The sequence below is a fragment of the Dryobates pubescens genome, chromosome Z, assembly GCF_014839835.1.
Source record: "Dryobates pubescens isolate bDryPub1 chromosome Z, bDryPub1.pri, whole genome shotgun sequence".
NCBI lineage: Eukaryota > Metazoa > Chordata > Aves > Piciformes > Picidae > Dryobates > Dryobates pubescens.
In genome coordinates, this window is record NC_071657.1 from 110,559,784 (window position 1) to 110,582,989 (window position 23,206).

At 36.8% G+C, this 23,206-nt stretch overlaps 1 protein-coding gene and 1 long non-coding RNA gene across 6 annotated transcripts in view; one reads left to right on the forward strand and one right to left on the reverse strand.

Moving 5' to 3' along the window:
- The window catches only part of PCLO (piccolo presynaptic cytomatrix protein), a 325,623-nt gene that overhangs the window by 9,689 nt on the left and 292,728 nt on the right, over positions 1 to 23,206 (reverse strand). The window contains exon 22 of the mRNA XM_054178010.1: positions 20,585 to 20,652. Coding sequence (XP_054033985.1) covers positions 20,585 to 20,652 — 68 coding nt within the window. The remainder of the gene's footprint in view (positions 1 to 20,584; positions 20,653 to 23,206) is intronic.
- Positions 917 to 20,959, forward strand: LOC128899392 (uncharacterized). Of its 5 annotated transcripts, XR_008463092.1 has the most exons (7): positions 917 to 1,224; positions 2,049 to 2,129; positions 2,212 to 2,469; positions 8,544 to 8,673; positions 11,055 to 11,110; positions 17,671 to 17,745; positions 20,933 to 20,959. It is a non-coding gene; the product is annotated as an uncharacterized LOC128899392 (long non-coding RNA). The 5 variants fall into 5 exon arrangements; XR_008463090.1 differs by lacking the exon at positions 2,049 to 2,129; XR_008463089.1 differs by lacking the exons at positions 2,049 to 2,129; positions 2,212 to 2,469.

The window sequence follows — 23,206 nt, forward strand, 5'->3', positions numbered from 1 at the left end:
AGTCTCCTCTTCTCCAGGCTAAGCAACCCCAGCTCCCTCAGCCTCTCCTCGTAGGGCTTATGTTCCAAACCCCTCACCAACTTTGTTGCTCTTCTCTGGACTCGTTCCAGCAAGTCAACATCCTTCCTAAACTGAGGGGCCCAGAACTGGACACAGTACTCGAGGTGCGGCCTAACCAGTGCAGTGTACAGGGGCAGAATGACCTCCCTGCTCCTGCTGGCCACACTGTTCCTGATGCAGGCCAGAATGCCATTGGCCCTCTTAGCTGCCTGGGCACATGTTGCATTATAGGAACACCTAGGAACTTCCCTATTTACTTTGGCAGATAGCTGCTCAGGTGGTGATATTTCATTCTACTTAGTGTTTTGGACATATGGTCTGATGAAATTAAAAAAATCAAGCCTCAGAGGTGGACGGATATAATTAGATTCAGGTCTTTAAGGAATTTATATTATTAGAAACATAAACAGAAAATTAGCTCAAAGATAAACTGCTGACCTCAGGAGCAAATGTTACCTAGTTTTGCTAAGGAAAGCTACAAGATTTAAAAGTGGTAAACAAACTCAAAAAATACTGATGTTTTCTGACTTAGGATAATCAATATTTTGATATTTCCCATTTCTCATAAAACCATCCTATCACAGAGAAGTATACACAGTGAATAGAAATTGGTGTAAGAACCACAATACGATGTGGTTTCTTTCTAGTTAGTATGGACAGTGGCTCAGTGCACATTTACTGTACAAACAATAAGCATTGAGCCCACACTGCTAGTGCAGTGGAACAAGCTGTTTCATTTCACAGCTTGGCCAAGTCATTTATAGCCCATAAAAAATGACTTAACACATGGTGGCATATGTAACTCTATAAAGCTTTCTTTGAGAAGGAGGTGGAAGTTGGCATTTGTATACACAAATATATTCATACGCATACTCAAGCTAGCGCAGTATGTTAACACGCTTGTGCTATAAACCTAGTAGGCACACTATCATGATAACTGAAGAGGAAATTTTTGGTAAGAACCTGCCTATTCATTCCTTACATCATGATTCTCAGATTTCCCCCCTCAGATTTATACTGCAGCTCTGAGCTCTTCAGTGAAATATGCTTAAAGTCTTGCTCATCCCTCCCTGGAACTACACACTGGTGAGCACAGTCGTGTGTGCTGCACAGCCTGAGTACCAGAACAGATGCTTCTGCACTGACTCTTCATGTGAAAAACAGGTAATGCTATTAAATTAAAAGATTTTCTTTTGCATATCTATGTTGCCTGGTACAGTGGTAGCAGCCCACTGTTGAGATGCTATTTCAATATCATTAAATAAGTATGATTACTGAAATAATTATTGCTAATAAGAGTAATAAGGGTATGAGAAAGGCTGTGATAATTTTAATAAAGCTCATTGTGTCTCATATATGACAGAAAGCCAATTCCATCTTCCAGGACCATGCAAGTGTTTTGTGGCTGACTATAGGGAACACAGGAAATTTTAGCACAAAAATGAATACTTTTAACTATTACTAAACTACCTGCATAATCTGTCTAACAGAGCAATGAGGGATGATCCTTTCCATTAATTAGGATAAACATGGAATCAGCTCAGCCAAAACTGGGAAAATGTGTTAATTCAAATTTTGTTCATGAGAGATGGATAGAAATGTTTGCAGAGTATTCTACAGTATATGCAGCATTCCCTGGAGGGCTGAAGCCTGAAAACATTGTTTACAGTAATATGGAAATGGTTCCTAAAGTTGTTACTAGCTGAGAGAGATATCCTTTTCTTTCATCTCCTGTCAAGGCTTTTCTGTTAAATGCACTTTCTTTCTTTCTTTTTTTTTTAAGTTTGTAACCTTCCATCAAAAATCTTTATATTCTAAAGCATCTACTTTTCATTGAAATACATACTTCATATTTTCCCTCTTATTCAGCACTCAGCAGTACCATTATTTTTCATTTACAGTAATACTGATTCCCTCAAGCTGCTATAATAGACATATCCTAAAGTTGGTATTTCATTACTCTGTTGAACTGATCTGTGTGGTTTAAGTCCACAGAGGTATATTCAAACAAGAAATATCATATAAAACATAGAACAGAAGAAAAAGCACAAGGACAGCACAGCACTTAGGTAAATGCATTCACAGAGCTTTGTGATGAAGACTGAAATAATGGAAAGAAAAATGGAAATGAAAATGTGCTCCTCTTTACAGAGTTCATGAACTGCGAAAAAGATGTTAAGTAAAGGACATTACTTAAATCACTTGAAAAACAATAGTGAAGCTCAAAATGATAAATCTATGTTCCAAGTGGCCTGAATGTCTCTACAGAAAAGGTCTTGGTCTTCTACAGAGATGAGTATCAGAAGTCTTTCTGAGTTTCTGAACTTTCATGGGGAATGAGTGAGACGGGGAAGTCCTCTTACAAGTAAGGGATATCTGGGAATTATGGATAATGGAAGAATGTGAAAGGTTAGTAGCAGAGAAGTAAGCAGGGGAAAAAATGTAGTGCAAGACTGAAAATTTTCCAGTATAATGACCTAAAACCTTTATTCAGGGCTTTTAAGAGGTAAAAAAGACAAAGTCAGAAACTAAGTCCTGGAAATCTCACATCACAAAAGCTGAGGCCTCTCCTTGATGCCACACAGAACACAGGTACTCAGTTCCCTGTGCTGGGAGCTGAGTCTGTCTCAAGTACAGGGTCTTGAGGCTACAGCTAGTGGTTCTTCAACTAGATTTGACAGCAATTACACCTGCCATTGTGAAATGTTTCTGATGAAAAGTTTCTCAAAACTACGTGCCCTAGAAAAGGTGAATAAGAAGTCACAGTTTTTATAAACACTTAAACATTTAAGTATGTCTGACTGCCTGAGAACTCCCCTTAAATTTTCTGAAGTCACTGAAGCAAATACCATCTATTTGTACATGTGAAACAACCTAATCCTTTTGTAACTCATCAAAAATCTTTTTCAGCTCTTGGCCAGTACATAAGTAGTAGGACTTGTGTAATTAACTGAATCTTTTCAATAATGAATACAAAGAATTATCTCATAGTGAGCTAATGCTCTGACAGCTCCTGTAGACATGCTTTGTGGCAACTGTCTTTAATCCAAAATGATTTTTGTTGTTGTTGTTGTTTGGTTGTTTGTTTTTTCTGTCTTATCCCACAGTAGAGTAACACTGTTTTGAGAGTTAGTGCCTCACAGACTTTATGCACTGAGGTTTGATTTTATCAAGAATCTCTGAGATTCAGCATTGCTCTTCTGAAGAGGAGTGTTGGAGTCTTGCTCACAATTTGTGTTTAAAAATTAAAGCTGTGCATATGGGAATTGAAAGAAGTGGTTTGGAAGTCCTCACAAACTGTAAGTGCAACATAGACTCTTTGCATAATATGACCTAAAACTTGCCTGTTGGTTTTTTAATGTAAAATACCCCAAATTTAGAAAAATATCTTTTAGTGTTGTACACTCATAAATTTGCAATAAAATATAGAAAACATTTTATTTTTGATTATCACCCATGAATGTTATTCCACTGTCTTCTGGAACTACATGTGCTTTTTAAACAATTTAAATCAATTTAGATCAAAAAGTTAAAAGTTTGTGGTTTGTGGTTTTTTGGTTTTTTCCAACTAAAAATGAAGACAAACCTGAGGAGAGACACCTGATAGACCTACTAAATATCTGCTTGGAATTGCATCAAAAATATGAAATTGTACTATCCCTTAGGACAGTGTTCATGACTTGCTGAGCTAGTGCCAGGCCATTGTTAGTTGCCACACCAGCTTACATGCTATAGCAACACCAAGCAAAACCTTCTGAAGAACAGTAAAGTATCACATGAAACGCCTATTAAATTACCTGAGCAACCTGATGGAGGGGAAAAAAAAAGTTTCTATATCCATGCAGAAAAAGTCTGTGCAGGCATAATTTCTTACAGAATACCAGTCTCAGTGTTGTCACCTAAGTAAGTCAAAAAAAGCATTAAAGCTGTAGAAAATCCTAGAAATAGGTCAGACTGCTTAATATGTGTATGGAATATTAAATGACTGAAGGCAGAGAAAAATTCATAGGATCTGTACTCACTAGTATTTGACATTATTTAGTGGTTCGAACAGCTGTTCCAAGTTTCTAACACAAGTAATTAAAGACTCAGAACATCAGTAACAGTGGCAATCAAAGCCACTAAAAATCATTTCATATTATGACCTGTTTCTGGAAGGAAAATATCTTTTCCTAAAAGCCTATGAGACAAAATTTTTTCAGTAGTAATGAATGTGATTTGCTCTGAATTTATCTCATTCAAATTCAAAGTAAAGTATCTGGATTCATTATGTGAAATTGACTTCTTTTTGGCCTCTCTGAGAGGGCCTATCTGATGTAAAAAAATGTTACATATTAATACTCAAAGTTTCTCTGTCCATTTTAATGGGTTTATTGTCTGTGGCAGATGGGCTAATTATTCCTGTAAATTGATTACCATTGTGAAACTCAGGGCTTCATGGCTAACCATCTTGAAGGTCATGTTGTCTCGGATGGGATTTCAGCACAACTTTACCCACTCACCTTCAAATTTTGACATAAAATTTACACAGTAAAACACAGTTGAACAGATACAGCCCTCTACATTAAACAGAATTAAGCCTGAAGTGATCATCATGTCCTAAATTAATAGAAATGGTTACCATCGTAATAATCAATATTTCTGTCTCAGGCCCTATGTGATGGGTATTCTCAACGCCTTACACAAACTGTTTCTTGTATAATTTTGGTTTGCTTCCCTGAGCAATAGTAATGCCTGTGGCAGCTAACAAATGACAAAATGTAAAAAAGATAGCATCATTATTTTCATTTTAAAAGGAATCAAGGCTTAAAGAGCATAAAAAGCTAACATTGCCCAAGGCAGCAGCAAAAATCATAATGTAATCCTGTTTACATTTTTAATCCTGAGTCATGTGGAATAAGATACAGTATTCTTTGTGTACCTGTAGTTTTGAGGGAGTCTGTATTCTATATTTACATTAATTATTTGCACAAAATTATAAGCAATTATAAACAGTCTTCTAATCAGAAGGGTCAGGCAACTACAGCTACAGACACTAATTTAAACTGAATTACTTTTCAAACCTATCTCAGAGAAACACAGAGACAACATAACAAGGAGATTTCAAGATCCATGCTGAACTTTCTTTCTCCATGTGACAAACAGGCTGTAACAAAAGGAGCACTTTTTTACAGGGAATGTTTCAAGATACATAAGGCAAGTCTCCTCCAGTACTGAGCAGTGTACTGTCTGATTCTGAAAGCTGTTTGTTATGCTTTGAAAACAGGCACTGGTAATGGCAGAATTAACTCCTCTGCTGTCAAAGACAAAACTAGTGCCACTGAAAACTATTAACACTGTTGTAGAGTCTCTCTCAAGTCTTTACTCATAAAACTACCATCCTAGTGCTCAGACAAACAAACTGCAAAAGAAATCTGGTTTGTTTATTATTTTTTGTTCTTTAGCAGAGACTTTTTTTTTAAAATAACCCCCTATATATACAGCCAGTGATGAGATATGCTAGGTCTTTCTGGCATATGTAGGGTAGGGAAATAAACCAGTATGTTACCTGTATGCAGTTACAGCAGGGAACTTCAAGGAATAGAACATAATTGCCAGGGAGGAATTTGGCTAGCTCAGTGCTAATGTTTAATAAACAATTGCAGCAGATTGCTGCTTTAAACTCTTCCTGGTGAGGTGTTCCCTTAAGAAAATTATACCATCCTTGGCACCAGTCTAGCTGCAAAAAACTCGCTTTACCTGTAACTAATCATTGATTCATGCTCATGGGTACTGGCACTGAAAGAGTTGTCTTCACACTCCTGCTTCCCACACAGTTTCTCCAGCATTATCTCCTTTAGCTGTAGATGTTCGTATAGGCGCCTAGTGTTGGAAGAAATTGTTCTGCTACCTGCTACCTCAGACCCCTCCCAAAGTGTATTGATAATTGATATTGATAACTGATAACTCAACTTTATTCTGCACATGATTTATGCCACCATGAAGGATGAAATAAGACTGTGTCAAGGGAAGAATGACATTTTCCAGCAGCAAAGCTGCTTTATGACAAAGTGTGCTATATGAAGCAGCTGTGGACTGGTAAGATAATTCAGAGAGGAAAGGACTGCTCGTTTCCAGTTTAACCCCACATTTGCAGTAGGACTAACTTCCAAATTAGATGGAACAGAGCTTGTATGCAGACTTTTGAAAATCTGCAAGAGAGCCTTCACAACTTTTCTGGGCAACTGTTCATGGTGATTTGTTTGTTTGTTTTCCTTATATTCAGTTAGAAATTCCCTTACTTGGGATTGTGAATGTTATCTATTTTGGGTTTCTTGCTGTTTTGTTTTTATTTTTTGTTTTGTTGCTGTTGGGGTTTTTTGGTTTGGGGTTTTTTTTTGGTGGATTGGTTGCTTGGTTTTTTTCTGTAGAGCTCATTTCCTCATGATTAATGAAACCCTCTGCCTCTCAAAGACACTTGCATTGAACCTTAATCATCTTAGTGGCACCCAGATCAGACACATCATTCTGGATGGGGCCTCACAAGCACCCAGTGGAAGTACATAATAATTTCTTATAACCTGCTCCTTGCACACAGCCTTGTACCCAGCAGACAATGAAACAAGGCGTTTTCCAAACTGGCATTGTGTAAAGAAAAGTTGTTGGTGCCATTTTACCAGTGACTTTCTCAGGTAAAACTTGATTTGAAGAGTGTTTTATACAAATTCTGTTGAGCAGAACTGAGAGGACACCACGTGTTTTAAGATGAGGCCAGGTCTATTGTTTGTGAGAAAAAGGACATTGTCTCCAATGCCAGCACTTTTAGAATTTCTGAAATTGCTTTGAGCATCAATTGTATGCTTTTAGTTTCACTCATTTTAAAGATGCTTGAAGAATATTGAATCTGCTTTGTTGTTCCTACATTATTCCCCAATTGTTTAAAAATAAATAGTATACAAAAAAATCCTGTTTCATAGACCATCTATGTCACTGTCAACAAGAAAGTAATGCTGCCTCAGGACAAAAGGATTAAATATAGCTGTGGTGCTATCAACAAGTTAGCACTCCTGCATGAAAGGAAGTCCAGTTGTTTATTTGAGAATTTTGCTGCAGGAGATAGAAATCATCAGTGCTGTAGCATGAATGTAACCCCAGGTCTTCATTGCTTAGTTTTGCTGCAGGGAACTGGAAAGATTAGATGCATGCATCTTTCTGGTTATCCATGTGTGGTTGGGTTTGCTCTTTATATAAATGGAAGATTGGTTGTGACTCCCAATGACTTCTGATACCAAGAATGTGTGTTCATGAAGTGAGCTAGTCTAAGCTGAATATGAAGAGTTTATATAAGCACAGCTTGGCAGTGCTCAGAAGGGAGAAGGTTTGCTTCTGTCTCTTTGACCTAACTGTAAAGATGAAAGGTAACAGCCTTGATTGTTTCGGTCAGCTATGCACAAGAGGTGTGACTGTGGCAGGGACTGTATGCCCATGTGGTAACAGCCCGCTGGGACCTGTTCAGTGTTTAAAGATACTTAATTCCTTGTTGCCATTTCCAAGGATAATTCTAAACACTGAAATTCAGACTTCTCTTTGTTCTTGCTTTGGTGTGTATATATATATATGCCTGATTTAACTGTGAGCTTCTCACTCCCCAAACTTTCAAGGTCTGTGCTTCCAGTCACATGGTGCAGATTATAAGAACTTTCCTATATCCTCTGACTAGTTCCTACATCAGTTTTGTCCCTTCTTCCCAGTTTTATCTTTGTTCCTCTAATAATTCCCACAATTCTTTTTCTTCACCTCTTCAGCCATGGAAGGCAACCCTACTCTGATCCTTGTTTTCCATTAATAAACAGCTCTTCAGTGTCTAAACACTGAAGAGTTTTGAACCTGGAAGAAATCACTGAAGCATGAGAAACAGAACTTGCTTGAACTACTGAGGATTTTTCCATGTTTGTCCTAAGGCCTAGTTATAAAATTACTACCCTTCTATATATCCCATTACCCACTTATGACAAATATGAGGTATCTTCTGTAAAAAATGAGGGAGTTACTAATTATAAATCTTGTGTTTTAATTTTAGTTGCTTGTGTTTTCCTGTTGGTGGTTTGTTTTTTTTTTTCCCCCTCAAGTGGAAGTTATGAATGTGTTTTTTTACAATGATCTACAGTGAAGTAAACAGAGATGAAGCCACTATCTCCACAGAGGTACAGATTTCAGAGAAAAAATTATATAGTTTCTATAGGCAACTCAGGGGGTTTCTTGCCAGTCTTGCCTCGGGTCAATAATGGAGTCTGCTATCTGTGATTGTGTTTTGAGGGTGAAATTCTTTCAGCACCAACTCTTATGAGAGACAAAACCAATTAACTCCAGGTACTGTGAATTATGAGTGTTCCTTCTTCTCTTTGTAATGAGCCTTGTGTCAATCACTGAATCTGTAGAAGAATTCTGCAGAATGTCTGTGCCATCTCTATGATGTTCTTTGGGGATTTTTTTTTTTTTAACAGCACAGTGAGAGTTGAAACATGAAGAAAAAGAAGTGTGTGGATTTCCTCAACTAGAACCAAAAATGAAACTTCTTTTATTACTGCATTGATCACTAATCCTGGCAGAATTCATGTCACATTGTGAAAATAAGTAAGTAAATCCGACTGATTAACAATATTGAACTTGGAGAACTGAAAGTACTGTGTTATATAGCTGCAGCAAAAACAGAATTAGTGTTTGCAATCTAAAGCTGCACAGAAGTGGTCCTTAATTTAGATTTGTGACCTTTAATGGAATAAGCATGTTTCCTGTTATCCTGGTATGTCTTTGTTTTGAAGATGGATATGTTGTATCTGAGTAACCTGTCAACCCAAGATTTCTCCTCTATTCCATTTTTCACGTCTTAATTAGATTCTTTTCTAACAACAACAAAAACCGAAACCAAACCAAAACACAAACACACAAAAAAACCCTGCAACAAACAACAAACTGACCCCATCTTGTGCTTCTTCTTAGTTTGATAATTATGTAACTAAAGACTACAAATGTTAATTACACTTGCTGTGAGCACAGCAGCCATTTTAGAACTACAGACCAAATCAGATTAGCATTTTTATCAAATAAAGTTAAATGTGCTTAAAAGTTACTTCGTGTTGCATACAGAATAAAAATTTTACAGTAACTGTCACCTAACGTCTGTTGGAGACAGATGCTGCTAGAATTCATCTGCCTAAATATTCATGTCTATATCTGAGCTAGATATCAAGGCTCCTTTTACAGCAAGAGGAGAGCAATTGGTTGTCTAGAATATGCTTTGTCTTATTTGTAAACTAATCTCTAAAGTAGGTCAGATGAATTGTATCTTCAAAATTATTATTTCTTCCCATTTGTTGTAAAATTTCACTTAAGGGGATGATCCTCCTGTAAGTCCCATGATAAAATTTCTCATTGCATTATCTACTTCAGAGGTCTCAGCTGTAGAGGAATGTTAGATTAGATATTTTTTATATAGTAGAACTAAAAACCTTAGGTTTTTAATTAGACAATACAGAAATAAATGAGTATGCAACTGATGTAAATCAAAAAATTCCTAGACAGGTCCTGTTTGAAAAATCTAAAGAATCAAACTAGAGTTTTCCTTTTCCTCTATTTGAGATTCAAAACAAGATGTCAATGGAATCACTAATAATTAAATTATTACACTTTTGTTGTTTGGGTTTTGTGTTTTTTTTTGTTTGTTGTTTTAGTTTGGTTTGGGTGTGATGGAGGGGTTTTGGATGGGTTTTTTTGGGGAGGTTGGTTTCTTTGTTTGTTTGGGTTTGGGTTGTGGTTTTTTGTTTGGTTTGGTTTTGTCCGTCCCCCCCCCCCTTTTTTTTTTTTTTTTAGCTAAAACCATTAAATTAGGCAAGTAGGATTCATTGCTATCTGAGAGCCAGTATGAAACACTGGTCTCACCTTTTTTGCTATCTATTGCAGTCACAAATACTGACATTTTCCAGTTTATAAAAGCCCATGGAACAAAAGTGTTATTTTTAATAAGAGAGAATATCACAGGCACAGATGGAGTATTTTCTTCAGAACACTGAAGTGTATGCATATATATGTGCATTTGGACAAATGTATGCATATGTATTTTTGGAGATGACCCAATCCTAGGAATTTACATATATTAAACATACCTTCACTAAGCAAAAACTATTATCTTATTGAACTGACACTAAATCTGTGGCCTTGAATTTAAGTTTATGAAGTTATAGCTAACTAAATTAACTTAGATTGTTAGCTCCCCTTTTTAGACCTAATATCACAGAATCACAGAATCACCAAGGTTGAAAGAGATCTCAAAGATCATCAAGTCCAATCTGTCACCACAGACCTCATGACTAAACCATGGCACCAAGTGCCATGTCCAGTGCCCTCTTGAACACCTCCAGGGACTGCAACTCTACCACCGCCCTGGGCAGCTCATTCCAATGGCTAACAACTCTCTCACTGAAGAACTTTCTTCTCACCTCCAGCCTAAACTTCCCCTGGTGCAGCTTGAGACTGTGTCCTCTTGTTCTGGTGCTGGGAGAAGAGACCAACCCCCTCCTGGCTACAACCACCCTTCCGGTAGTTGTAGAGAGCAGTAAGGTCTCTCCTGAGCCTCCTCTTCTCCAGGCTAAACAATCCCAGCTCCCTCAGCCTCTCCTCATAGGGCTTGTGCTTGAGTCCTCTCACCAGCCTTGTTGTCCTTCTCTGGACACATTCAAGTGTCTCAATATGTATACATTTTCCACTTGACATTGTTCATAAATCTTACCTTCCATTTTCAATCTATCAGTTTAAAAGAACACCCAAACACTGACATTAGTACAGAGACCAACTAGGGGAGGGCGAAAAAAAGAGACCTGGAATACTCTTTCTCAGAGACTTTCCCTCAGTGAGGTGTGGTAGAGAGAAATAAATGTTCATCATTGTTCACTTCTTGTTTGATTTCTGGTGGAATATGGCAGCTGACACCTTTATCTCCTTAATTTCATGCAACTCAGGCACAAAGGAGTTTTCTCACCAAACTGATCATAGAGGATGACAGTATGAAAAAGAGGTATGTATGTTTTCTTTTTATATATATCAGTTTTAAAGATTAATAGAAAACTGGATTCTCAAATGATGCAAGCTTATACTTAGATATCTGCATAATTATGTGTTACTGGCTTTGCTGGAACAGAATCACAGGTTGGCCATGTGCTGCAGACCACTAGCATTTCTGAGTCAGCCAGGATAGCTGACTGGAGATGGCTCACAGGGGTATTCCAGACCACCAGCATCACACTCAGTAAAAAGGAGAAATTTTGCTAGTTAGAAGGGAGTTTTCTGCTTCAGTTTCCTGCTTGTATTTTGGCTCAAGGACTGCATTCCTGGGCTGCTGTACCTTTGATGGGTTGAGTACAACTTACATATATATTTTTTTAATTGGTGTATGTATGACTTTGGCTATTTCATTAAATCTGTTTTCATTTCAGCCTGTATGTCTTCTCTCCTTTTCTTGATTCCCCTTCTCTGCTGGGGAAGGGTCACTGGGTTATGATAGAGTAACTGCTGGAGTTTAGTTCCAGATATATGATCTGAAAGTAGAGAACATAGCACTTATCTGGTACAATGGGAACAAATAAGTAGATCAAAGCAATTGGTCCTGAGGCACCTCTGTTTGTATTGTACAGCTGAGATTTTTTTCTTGAAACTGGAATTACTCTAGTCTGTGGCACAAATGTTCCTCTTCTCCATGTAGTCCACTTTCTTCCAAAGGTCCCATCAATAGCTAGGACATATTTAGCGACAGGAGCACATTTAGTGCACACGTGGAACAGCACTTTTAGTCTAGCCTCTTTCAAAAGGAGCCAAATTTGGATATATTAACAAAAGGCAAATCAATAAAATGTCAAGCAAGGAAAAAAAATGAAAAAATAATTTCAAAGTTAGGTTGCTGCTCTAAATTGTAACAATAAGGTAGACTCAGCCTACATGAACATAATGATGTCAGAGACTATTTGAAGAAGTAATGTACAGCAGGGAGGCACTTGCTTTTGAATTGTAGGTCTCCGCCACTGCTGCATTTCTTAGCAAGGCTAAGCTTGGCTTGCTTAGTGGGATATTTTCTGTGATCTCTGTGATTATTTTAATTGATTTGTGCGTGTGTGTGTGTAATTTTGCCTGGATAATTTTTGTCTTGCTATTTTTCCCCATATCGTGTGACTAAGTTAGCTTTGAATATTTTTGCTTGCCTACAAAGAGGTTAGATTTTATGCAAGCTAAACTGAACTGTTATGGATTTTGATCTATATGTGTAAGATGACTGTAGTTTTTCTAAGAATACCCAAGACTGATTGCCTGCTGAGGATTTTATAACCATACTGAACAGATGCTACAATTTCAAATACTCATTTGAGATTGCAAAGAAGAATAGTGGAAAGGACAGAATGCACACAGTATCCGTTGCTTAAATTTTCCAGATAGAAACATTGTCTTTGAGTGTTGACTCAATTATCTTAACAAAACGAGGAGAAACCTTAAAGTTCCTCTAACGACCACCAAAGTTGGGAAAAATAGCCATGCAGATAAATTCACAAAATGCACCCAAAAAGATCTGAACCCTTGTAATTTATATGTATAAAAGATGTAGTATCTCTTAAAGAATGATTATTCTTTTTTCTCTCAAAATTATAGCAGGAATCTCAATAATTATTGTGTTTGGTCAGTGTTTTAAATATGCATCCATATATTCAGCTGATCCCAGAGAGGAGCAGGGAAGAAATAATGTGTTTAGGACTTGTGTGTGCATGTCCTTTCTCTCAAGAGTTGTATCACTTCCAGCTGTGTAATTTTTTCAATGTGTCTTCAATTTAGAATCTTTAGTCAGTGGCAGAAAATTTTACTTGAAATTGCTCTGGTTTGCTCAACAGGAAAAATGTAATTAATTTTGGGATTTAATTCAGAAGAAGCAACTTGGGGGCAGTAGATGTTGCCAGTACAGAGGAGACTTGTCATGTTATTCTTGGATGCGTCTATGGCTTCAATTCAGTCTTTCCTTACAATATGACAAGACACGTACCCAAAATGATGAGCCATTTCTGGCAATGCCATGGCCTTTTAACCTTTCATCATTCTTGAAAAATCTATACCTGAATACAACCAGTTTGATTGAACAAACCAATTTCTAGAGGCCGAGGTGAAAAACAACCCTGTACAGTGTCATACCAGTTACTGGATTTATTGCAGAGAATGACAAAATCTGTTAGGAATACTGGCTTTGTTTCACTCATATTAGTGCTTTTCTGTGTTCTGCTGGGATGAAATATGCTTTCACCTGGTTTCTTCTACTGAAGGCAAATTGTAAAAATCTATTTCTCGTGTTGCAGGATTTTTACAACTATCCCAAATAAAACCCTGAATACAAATCCTTATTTTAAGGAATTCCAGATGAGCATGCTTGTCATGTTCTGATCACAAGCTGAGACTTTTAAATGTGTCATTCTCTTAGTATAATTTTATAAATCTTGAGTTGCCCTTTTAGTCAAAGACTGCTTTAGGTTGGAAGGGACCTCCAAACGTCGTATAGTCAAACTCCACTGCAGTCAGCAGGGACATCTTCCACTAGATCAGGTTTCTCAGAGCCTTGTCAAACTGGCCTTGAACCTGAGCTCAGCTACCTCCCTGGGCAGCCTGTTCTGGTGTTCCACCACCCTCATGGTAAAAAACTTGTTCCTAACATCTAGTCTAAATCGCCTCTAATTTCAAACCTTTGCCCCTTGACTTATCACTGCAGGCCTTTGGAAACAGTCCCTCTGCAGCCACCTTGTAGGGACCTTTCAGGTATTGGAAGGTCACTATTAGGTCTCAACAGAGCCTACTCTTCTCCAGGCTGAACAACCCCAGATCCCTCAGCCTGTCCTTGTGGCAGAGGTTTTCCAGCCCTGTGATAATTTTTATGGCCCTCCTCTGGATGCACTCTGTCATCAGGTCCACGCAAGTTACATATGGTGCTTTCTAGTAAATGACATGAACTGTTTTAAGCAGTATGTTACTGGGCTTCTAGAAAATATATGAAATTCTAGGTACTACAGCAGTGTGAAAAAAGGAGGCAGATGTATGCATCAGATATTTGACCCAGCTGATCTAGAGAAGCTTTGTGCAATTTTCTAATGCATAAACCATGGAAAAGCATTTCCAGCAGGCATGGAAATTCAGTCACATTGTGTTATTATCACATCACAATCAGAGTGCAAAAACATCGTGTCAGACCAAGAATCTAACAGAAGCTTAAAAAAGAAAATACAAGAGAAGGAAAGCACACCAAACAGTGGTTCAGAAAAAGAGCTATGGAATGGACAGCATCAGCACACTTGCAAACCCAAGGACCTGTAGATAAAACTAAGTTCCTCTGATATTGGTCACCTGAACTTCGGATATGTAAGCTATAGTAAATGCTGAACATTTTCATTATAGTTTTTAGCTTCTTAACAGATAGTAGAAAAGGACTGGCACTCCAGGCAGCTGACAGTGAAGGAAATCCTTGTCCTGTCTTGACCACATGAACAGATTTGGATTATGCCTCTGTGTGTGTAGATCTGGGAATCATTTAAAATGTGCAGCTGAAGTAGGTAGTCAGAAATGGTCGATGTGATGAAGATGATTTGGGAATCCCATGATTTTCCGAAGTAGCAACTGGGCTGAGGCAGAAAAACCCTTGAACTATTTAAAATGGCAGGATTCAAAGCATCTGAATCCCTTTGAAGATAAACATAAGCTGTATCCTACTCTACACACAGTATACCACTTTCTGCCACTATCCTTGTCTAGTCTTCTGTCCATTTGATTTCTGCTCAGTCATAGCCTAGTAGTATCAGAATAAACAACACACATGAGAGAAGAGAAACATATAATAGCCTACAGTAATTACTAATGCCTACACAGAACAGACTTTGGGGAATTTCTGAAGAGAAACGCTCTCTGTCTTTTCCTTAACAGACAAAGTATTATTTACGTACTGTTGCAATGGATAACACATTTCATTAAGCTGCAAGACTACAATTGTAGGATGAAATAAAGAACATGGAACACTGTGAAAAACATATTAATCTAAAAATAAACTGGGGACAAGCATAAGGCTTTAATTATAGATATAAAGGCAGACACCCTATCTTGGGATTCAGATGGATCTAGGCAATTTCATCACAGGAAGCATTTATATTCATTCTAATTCACTGATTTCCAAAAACTTCTGATCTAAAGCACAACTTACAGTCCGATAATTCAGAGCAGCCTCATATGCTAACATAAAAATCAGCTGAAGTTTAATTTTAGCTTGCCATGTGATCCCACCTGGAAATGCTCTAGATTCATCTGCATTTAAACAGCATTCCAAAATAGCTGTTTGAAAATCAGCCTTATAAAATGGTTTATACTGCAGGAACACATGAGGGTAAACAAAATCCCTTCTAATCCCCAATATAATAGTTTAATTTGTGCAACTCTTTAAGTTATAAATCATCTAACAAATGATTATTTAGTCTTTATTTCTTTTAAGCCATGCACACATATATTATGCCAGCTCTTTTTATATGATTTACAAATATTGAGGAAATACAACATTGCTAATTATTAATTATTTTTTTTTTGACATCTCAGATAAACACAAGAAAAGTAGAAAGAGCTGTATTATCACTCCTGGGCAGGTTTAATAGATTTTATTAAGCACATTATATAAAGAGATTTTTTTTTTTTTATGTTTGTAAGGGAAGATCTTGGAATTTGATACATATTTCTCCCCTTGAATGTGAAGTTCTAGCTTAATGTTGCTTGCTGAAATTAGGAAAAACATCTTAGTGCCCAAGCAAACCAAACACTAGAACAGACTAATGAAGCTGTGAAGGATCTTTCACCACTGAGAATATTTTAGTGCAAGTTAGCAAAAGCATTTTAGGAACAACATTGCGTTTTGAAGCAATGGGATGACCTCTTGAAGTCCTCTCAGTCCCATTCCTGCTACGTAATGGCTCATGCATAGTTGAGCACAGAACAATATTGACCTTAAACAAGATCTATTTTATAGCTTTAATTTTTGTTTTCCTGCAAAATGCACAGAAGTCCTAATCACATGGCTAAATCAAGGAGATTACCTGAATTATCCAGGATGACATTAAAAGTGCTCCTTTGTACCACCTAGTTTCATTTGTATTACAGAGACTGGAGAAGAGAAGGATCAGGGGTGACCTCATTGCCCTCTACAACTACCTGAAAGGTGGTTGTAGACAGGAAGGGGTTGGTCTCTTCTCCCAGGCAACCAGCACCAGAACAAGGGGACACAGTCTCAAGCTGTGCCAGGGGAGGTTTAGACTCGGGGTGAGGAAAAAGTTCTTCACCGAGCGAGTCATTGGTCATTGGAATGGGCTGCCCAGGGAGGTGGTGGAGTCACCGTCCCTGGAGGTGTTCAAGGGGAGATTGGACGTGGCACTTGGTGCCATGGTCTAGTTGTGAGGTCTGTTGGGACAGGTTGGACTTGATGATCCTTGGGGTCTCTTCCAACCTTGGTTATACTGTGATACTGTGAAAATTTATTTTTGATTTAGAAATTCTCCTTTGATCATCTTAATGCTTCGACCTGACTTTTGCTGATTTTAAATGAGCACTGTTCCTGTAAAGCTTGAAATTACTCACTAGGTGAAGTAACCCTTCTTCAGGCTTACACCAGACAAGGCTCAGGTCCAGCAACCACGCATTTTGACATCTTCACCTTTACTCCATCTTTGGTAGAGGGATGCTCCTGTCTGTTTTCCAATGTTGAAGGTCCTTATTAACTGGTATTTGCACTAAATGTGGAAGCTGGTATTAAATCAGATTTCCTTCATAACAATATATGTTTAAAGGCAGGAATTATAGAATTCTACAAAAGTTTTATTATTTTTTTTCCCCCCAGAAACTTAACCCTGCTTTGTCAGGTCATGTTTTGGTTTTGTGTTGTTTATTTTTGTTTGTTTGTTTGGGGGTTTTTTTGTTTTATGGAATTATTAGCACTCCAATACCCATCCCAAGCACTCTGAGCCAATTATAACTCCAGGAAGGAACCAGAAGAAAACCTATGAAAGTCCCAAGCAGCTTTAGGAAATGCACTCAAGAGCTAGGCTAATAAAAGTGATTAAGATAATTAGTCAAGCAAGACTGTCTTTCCAGGTAGTTACTGAAGCATCATATGAAGCTTTCAGCTTTTTTTTATTTTTCTTTTTGCTTGTTTCTCTTAATATTTGTGAATTTTCTACAGATCCCATGGGAAAATCAGAATTCATTTTTTTTAGATGAAAGTTCAATTTTTTTTTAATTATTATTATTTTTTATTATTTTCTTGCTACATGATTTGATGAATCCCAGTCATTCAGTCTCAGCTCATACAAGAGTGGCATAAGCTGTTGGGCCTGCCACTGGTTAATCACTGTCAGTCTCCCTGGGTTATTTACTTCTTGTCAGGAACAAGAGGATTTGTAAATATGTAAAGCAATGTTTTTGTGATGTGGATACAAGTATGTAGAAGATTATCTTGTTGGGTTTTGTGCTGTGTATCTGTCTCTGGCTGTAGTCTTTATTTTTATTCAAATTCTTTCTGCTTCATTTTAGGAAAACCAGATGGATTATACTGGCAGCATCTCAGGAAGGCAGAATTAATTGCTCCAATTAATACTGGAGAGCCAGGTGGGCAAATTAGAGTATTGGGGCAATCAGGGACACATAAAAGAAACATATCCCAGAGTTCAGAGATAAAGCTGATAATTCTTAGGTTTACTACTATTGTTTATCTTTAATTGCTTCTTCAAATTCATGTGGCATTTAGGTAGTAGTAGTAAGGTGGTTCCTAGCTTGAGGAAGCATGTGTAAAATAGCTTACAAATATTAATAAACAAAAGAGAAAGAGGATAAGGACTACTGTCAGTGCTTAATCCTAATTCATTGCTTATGGACCTTTGTGACAGAAAGTATATCTGATCTTTTCAGCTTCTGAAATTAAAATTTGCACTCCCCAAAATAAAAGAGGTGCTGTATGAGGGGATCAGCAAATTACAGGCTAGCTGCAAGTGCTTTCATTACTTGTTTTCTGTTGCTTTCCATTCCCTTGTGTTCTTTTTCCTCTGCTGAAGCAGCTACTCATGCAAGAAAACACCCTTGCTGGTATTTCATGCTCTAAATTTTTGTTGGCATTAATTAATCTTATGCTGTCAAGAGTACTAGATGGCAAATCTTTGGTAGAACCCAATGGCAGAAATCAAGTTTGTGATTTTTCTATTAAATAATGTCAGGTTCAATTTAGTCTTTTTATTTATAGAGATAGTAGAGAAGCATGGCAATGCCTTATTCTTTCATTTAGGTCACTTCTTGGGCAATGGCTGTGTTTTATTCACTAATGAGTTATTTCGCAAACTGACCTCATCTACACGTAAAGCAGAATGGCAACAAGACTATAAAAACAGATATTACAGCTGCTAAAATTGGGTTTTAAAAGAGAGATCACCCAGCTTATATTACTATTTAGGAAGAACACTGAGAGCGTGTAGCAATTTCTTTTACTGGGTACTACTGGACAAAAACTCAATCCTCAAAATGCAATTCAACCACTGTTCAGGTCAATGTTGGTAATTTTTCTGAATTGGCTGGCTTTCTCTTTAAATCCATGGATCCATATCAGTCACTGTCAAGTAAGCCGTTTCATACCTGGTCAGTACAAGATTTTAGTGATTCAACAAAAATGCTTGAAAGTCCAGACTGATTTTTTTTTCAGGCTTTCCTACATTTTAGTATGTGTTAGGATTAAAGACTCAGTACTCCTGAGATACTGAGTTATTGGGAAGGCAGCAAACAGCAAAGATAGTACTTGACGTGTGTGTTAGGAGCAAAATAAATGGTGCTCCCTCTGGTTGAGAGATATCAGTCTAAAAAAAGGCCTGGGAAAGAATTGGATCAAGCCTTGGTAGAGAAACATGGAACTATTCCAAAATGATATAAACTCTTTGATATTATCAAAGTGACTGGTTCTGATTTGATCATATATTGGTGATCTATATACTGCTAGTGTGCTATGTGTTGAGGATTATGTCAGATTTCTCTCCAGAAGATCAAGTTCAGTTTAAATAATTTAAGAAAAATGAATACATGTTAGTGCATGGTTTCTAGGTTAATCAGAGACTACACTTGCTAGTAACCATGGTCATTTTTATTTACAACTCCTGGCTGTTCAGTCACTTCCTGACATAAACAGAAGTGAGCAGTTGCACTATATATAATCATGCTTTCAATTTTCATTGGAAATAACAATTCTCAGACTCTCACTATCCAATACTATACATAAGACATTCTAATGTTGCTTCGGTAACTGAAGCTCAATACAAAAGTAAGAAACAGAAAGGAAAGTGGAATTTTCCTGGCACAAGGTCACTGACTGCATCTGTTCAAAACAAAATACTGGGTAAAGCAAGTGAATTGTGTGTGTGCCTGAAGCTCCTACTCAAAGGTTCAGACGAAATCACTGTCAAAGAATAGAAGTGTTTCTACTTCCATAACTGAAAAATACCTTTGCTTGAATGAGTTCCCAGAATACCACTCTCACAGTACAGGACTATTTTCTGTTTCTGAGTTGAAACCTTCAATAATTATCACCACCTCTTTTGTATCATAAAACAATTTGGGTTAAAAGGAACCTTTAAAAACCACCTAATCTGACACCTCTATCAGTGGCAGGGTTATCTTTCTCTAAACAAGGCTGCTCAAAGCTCCATCCAATCTGACCTCACAGTCTTGTACAGGTGAGGCATTTGCTCAGGGAAACCTGTTCCTGTGTCCCACCTTTTTCACCATAAAAAGTCTTCCTTCTGTGCCATCTATACCTAATCCTTTTCACACTCAAACCACTGTCCTTAGTCCTGTCACTGAAGGCCCCAGTAAAAAGTCTGGGTTTTGTAAACCCCCTTTTTATACTGGAAGACAACAATAACGTCTCCCTGGTGCCTTTTCTTCTATTTGAATACAATTAAAGACAAAAATGCTTGTGAGAGAAAAAACTATCTAACCAAAAAAAAGGAGAATTTGTAGTTTTCTGAGTTTCACACATTCTTTGAAGTAATTAAATGCTTAGTTGTGCCTGCACTCTCAGTTTACTTCATGCCTTAAATTACTTGAGAGAGCCAATTCACATATTATTCCTGGGCATCCCTTCAAGTGAAAGGATGATACAGTTTGCAAGATATTGAGAGATCTCCATACTTCATATTTTAATTCCAATACTATGAATGAAATGCAATGAACATTGAAGAACAGATATTATTCATTGCATTCTAACAGGCACTGTTCTCATTTAAACTGAAGACTTATTACATTGGTGCCATCTGTAAAGGACCCCCAGAGTAAATGAAAGTCAGGATCTTAGTGTATAATACAAAGACAGCATAGGCTAATGTTCCATAGCATAACAAGTAAAAGAAATAAGCATATTGGTTTTATAAGCATGGGATACCACCATAGTGATGTTTGTATTTCTTTTTACCTTCTGCATCAGTTAATCCTACTCCCGACTGCTTTACTGGTTCTTGTCCATTCTGACTCATCTTCCCTCTGTTAAAAGATATGGTGGTAGATTTCAGTAAAACCAGAAAGAGATGCAATCTAAGAAGATGGTGTACCCAGGCCAACAAGGCTAGGTTCTGTACAAAAAGATAAATATCACAGGAATGCGTAAAAACTCCCCCCAAAAAGCATGCGCACACATACACACATATATACATACATATTTACTTTCAAGAAAACAAAGTACACGGTAGGGTTCTTTCTAGTACTGTGTGGACAGATCACTTAAGAATATATTAATATTTTTTTTTTCCTTTTCTGGTGACAGCTGCAATCTCATCTTGCTAAACTTGTAAACTTGTAAACAGGCTGCGTATCTCCTCTCCTCATTTTATCCTGTTGTAGTGACCAGTGAAATATACAATACGGAGTCACAACTTTGATCTATAATACTGTTACTTTAAAGGTAAGGCATGTTTGTGGCCATTATCATCCTTAAATGATTGTTTGTGCATTACAGTTTAGGTTTAGCAGGAGAAACAATTCAGTTCTGAGACTTACATTAATCTGAAAATAAGATAGGTGGAATAAATCATGCTCTGGATGTCCCTGTCTTTCTCTGCTGGATGTTAGAAAAAACCCTGAATGTCTAGATATTTATTCTTAGGCAACAAAATAAACATACTTGTTGCAAGCTCTAAGGCATGATTACTCACTCTCAAAAACACGACTGCTGCTATGAGATGTTTTTATTTCTATTTGTCTTTCTCCCTTAAGACTCTGACATGCTGTGATAGAGAATGTAAGACATTATATTCAGATGCATGTGGTTCCTCCGGGGTTAAAGGGTTAGCACTGTTCTTTTCTACCAGTGAGTCAGCTTAATGTTTTGCTGCAGCAATAGAAGCTGTTCAGTTTCATAATAAACTAAAATTAGCATAAAATGCCAGCTTTTAAAGTAATTTAAAATTCCATATTGACTGAAAGTTATTACATCTTCTTCTGTGAAGCAATGCTTTATGAAATGTATTACAGATATACAAGAATTATTTGCTCCTAGGGTTAGATTCCTTACACAGTGTTCAGTTTCTTTTCACTTTTGCATTCAAATTTAACATAACTTTACAGACATTGTATTGGTATAGGTGGTCACACAGTGCAAAAGCATAGAGAATCTGGTCATTGTCAGAGATGATAATGTGAGTAACTTTCAGGGTTATCACAGCTGGATAACAAGGCTCTTTTAAAAAGAATATCTCCCAAATAGAAAGACTTTACAAGATTTATTCTGCTGTGTATAATTTAATATAATGATTAATTTCCCTTGGTAGTTATAACAACATTTAACATTGAAAAGTATTCTAATCAAACAATTCCCCTTGTGTCACTATTTAATTCTTTTATTTTGCTTCATGGTGAAATGTTCCATTTGGACTAAAAAGTTTAAAACCCAGCCTAACCAACACTTCCTATTGATAGGTCAGAAAGTTAATCAAAATAGGGAGCTTAAAACCAAGAATATTTTTATATGTCACATCATATAAAATTATTTGGTTTACCTAGTGTTTCACATCCAAATTGCAAGCTGCAATCCTATGGAATTATTTCACAAGGTCAGAATCCCTGAAGTCATTATCAAGCCAGTGTGAATGCACATGTTGTCTAGAATTTCAATTATATTTTTATTATGTAATTTTCAAAATATTGAGACATGTAAGAATTTTTACCCAGAGCTGAAAATGGAAGCAGTTACATATTTTTTAAATATTGTCCCTAGGAATGATTCCAAATGTTTCTGAGGGTAGACAGCATTTTGTCATTCATTTTTGTTATGCTGGTATGTAAAGCTCTTGAGGCCAACACGAGAAAACCCACATTTCTTCTCCATATAAATATCTCATGCTATTTTCAAAGTCTTTGTCTAATCTTATCATAAGAAGGATTTACTTAAAAATATCATAATAAAAAAAAGTAAACAAAAAAAAATAGTGTATCTGGAGGGCTTGACATATTTTACTTCAGTAAGTAAAAATTATGGGAACAAATTACGCAAGAAAAGTTGAAGTAATGCAGCTTAATGGACCGATGGGTTAGTCATCCAAATACCAAGTAACTGTAGTATAGTAAGTGGACAATAGGAGTGGACTCAAATTTAGGAGCTCTGAAATAAAAACTTCTACTGAGAGCTCCATCTTGTGTTTCTGTGCACAAAGATCTTTGCTTTTCTCATTATGAATAACATCAAAATAATTTCCTTTTGAGATTGTAAAATCTAATTGATGATTGTGTTTTTGCCTCTGGGAAGTACAATTCACTTTAACACAGAGCAAGATGAATTAAAAGTTCAATGAGAATTAAACAATTGACAAGTACAATCTGAGCTCATACTAGCATTCTAGACTCTGTAGATGAGATTGAAATATTAGACTTGTGTCTGTTTCCCTTTTAGCTGCTAGTAAAAATAAATCATTAAATAAATTAAATTAAATTGGGGTTTATTTTATAAAATGATGAATATGTGAAAATATTCCACTGAATGAAACTAGGGAAAATTTATATCCAGAATCTGAAATCAGTTGCCCTAGTAACACTTCTTTCTAGA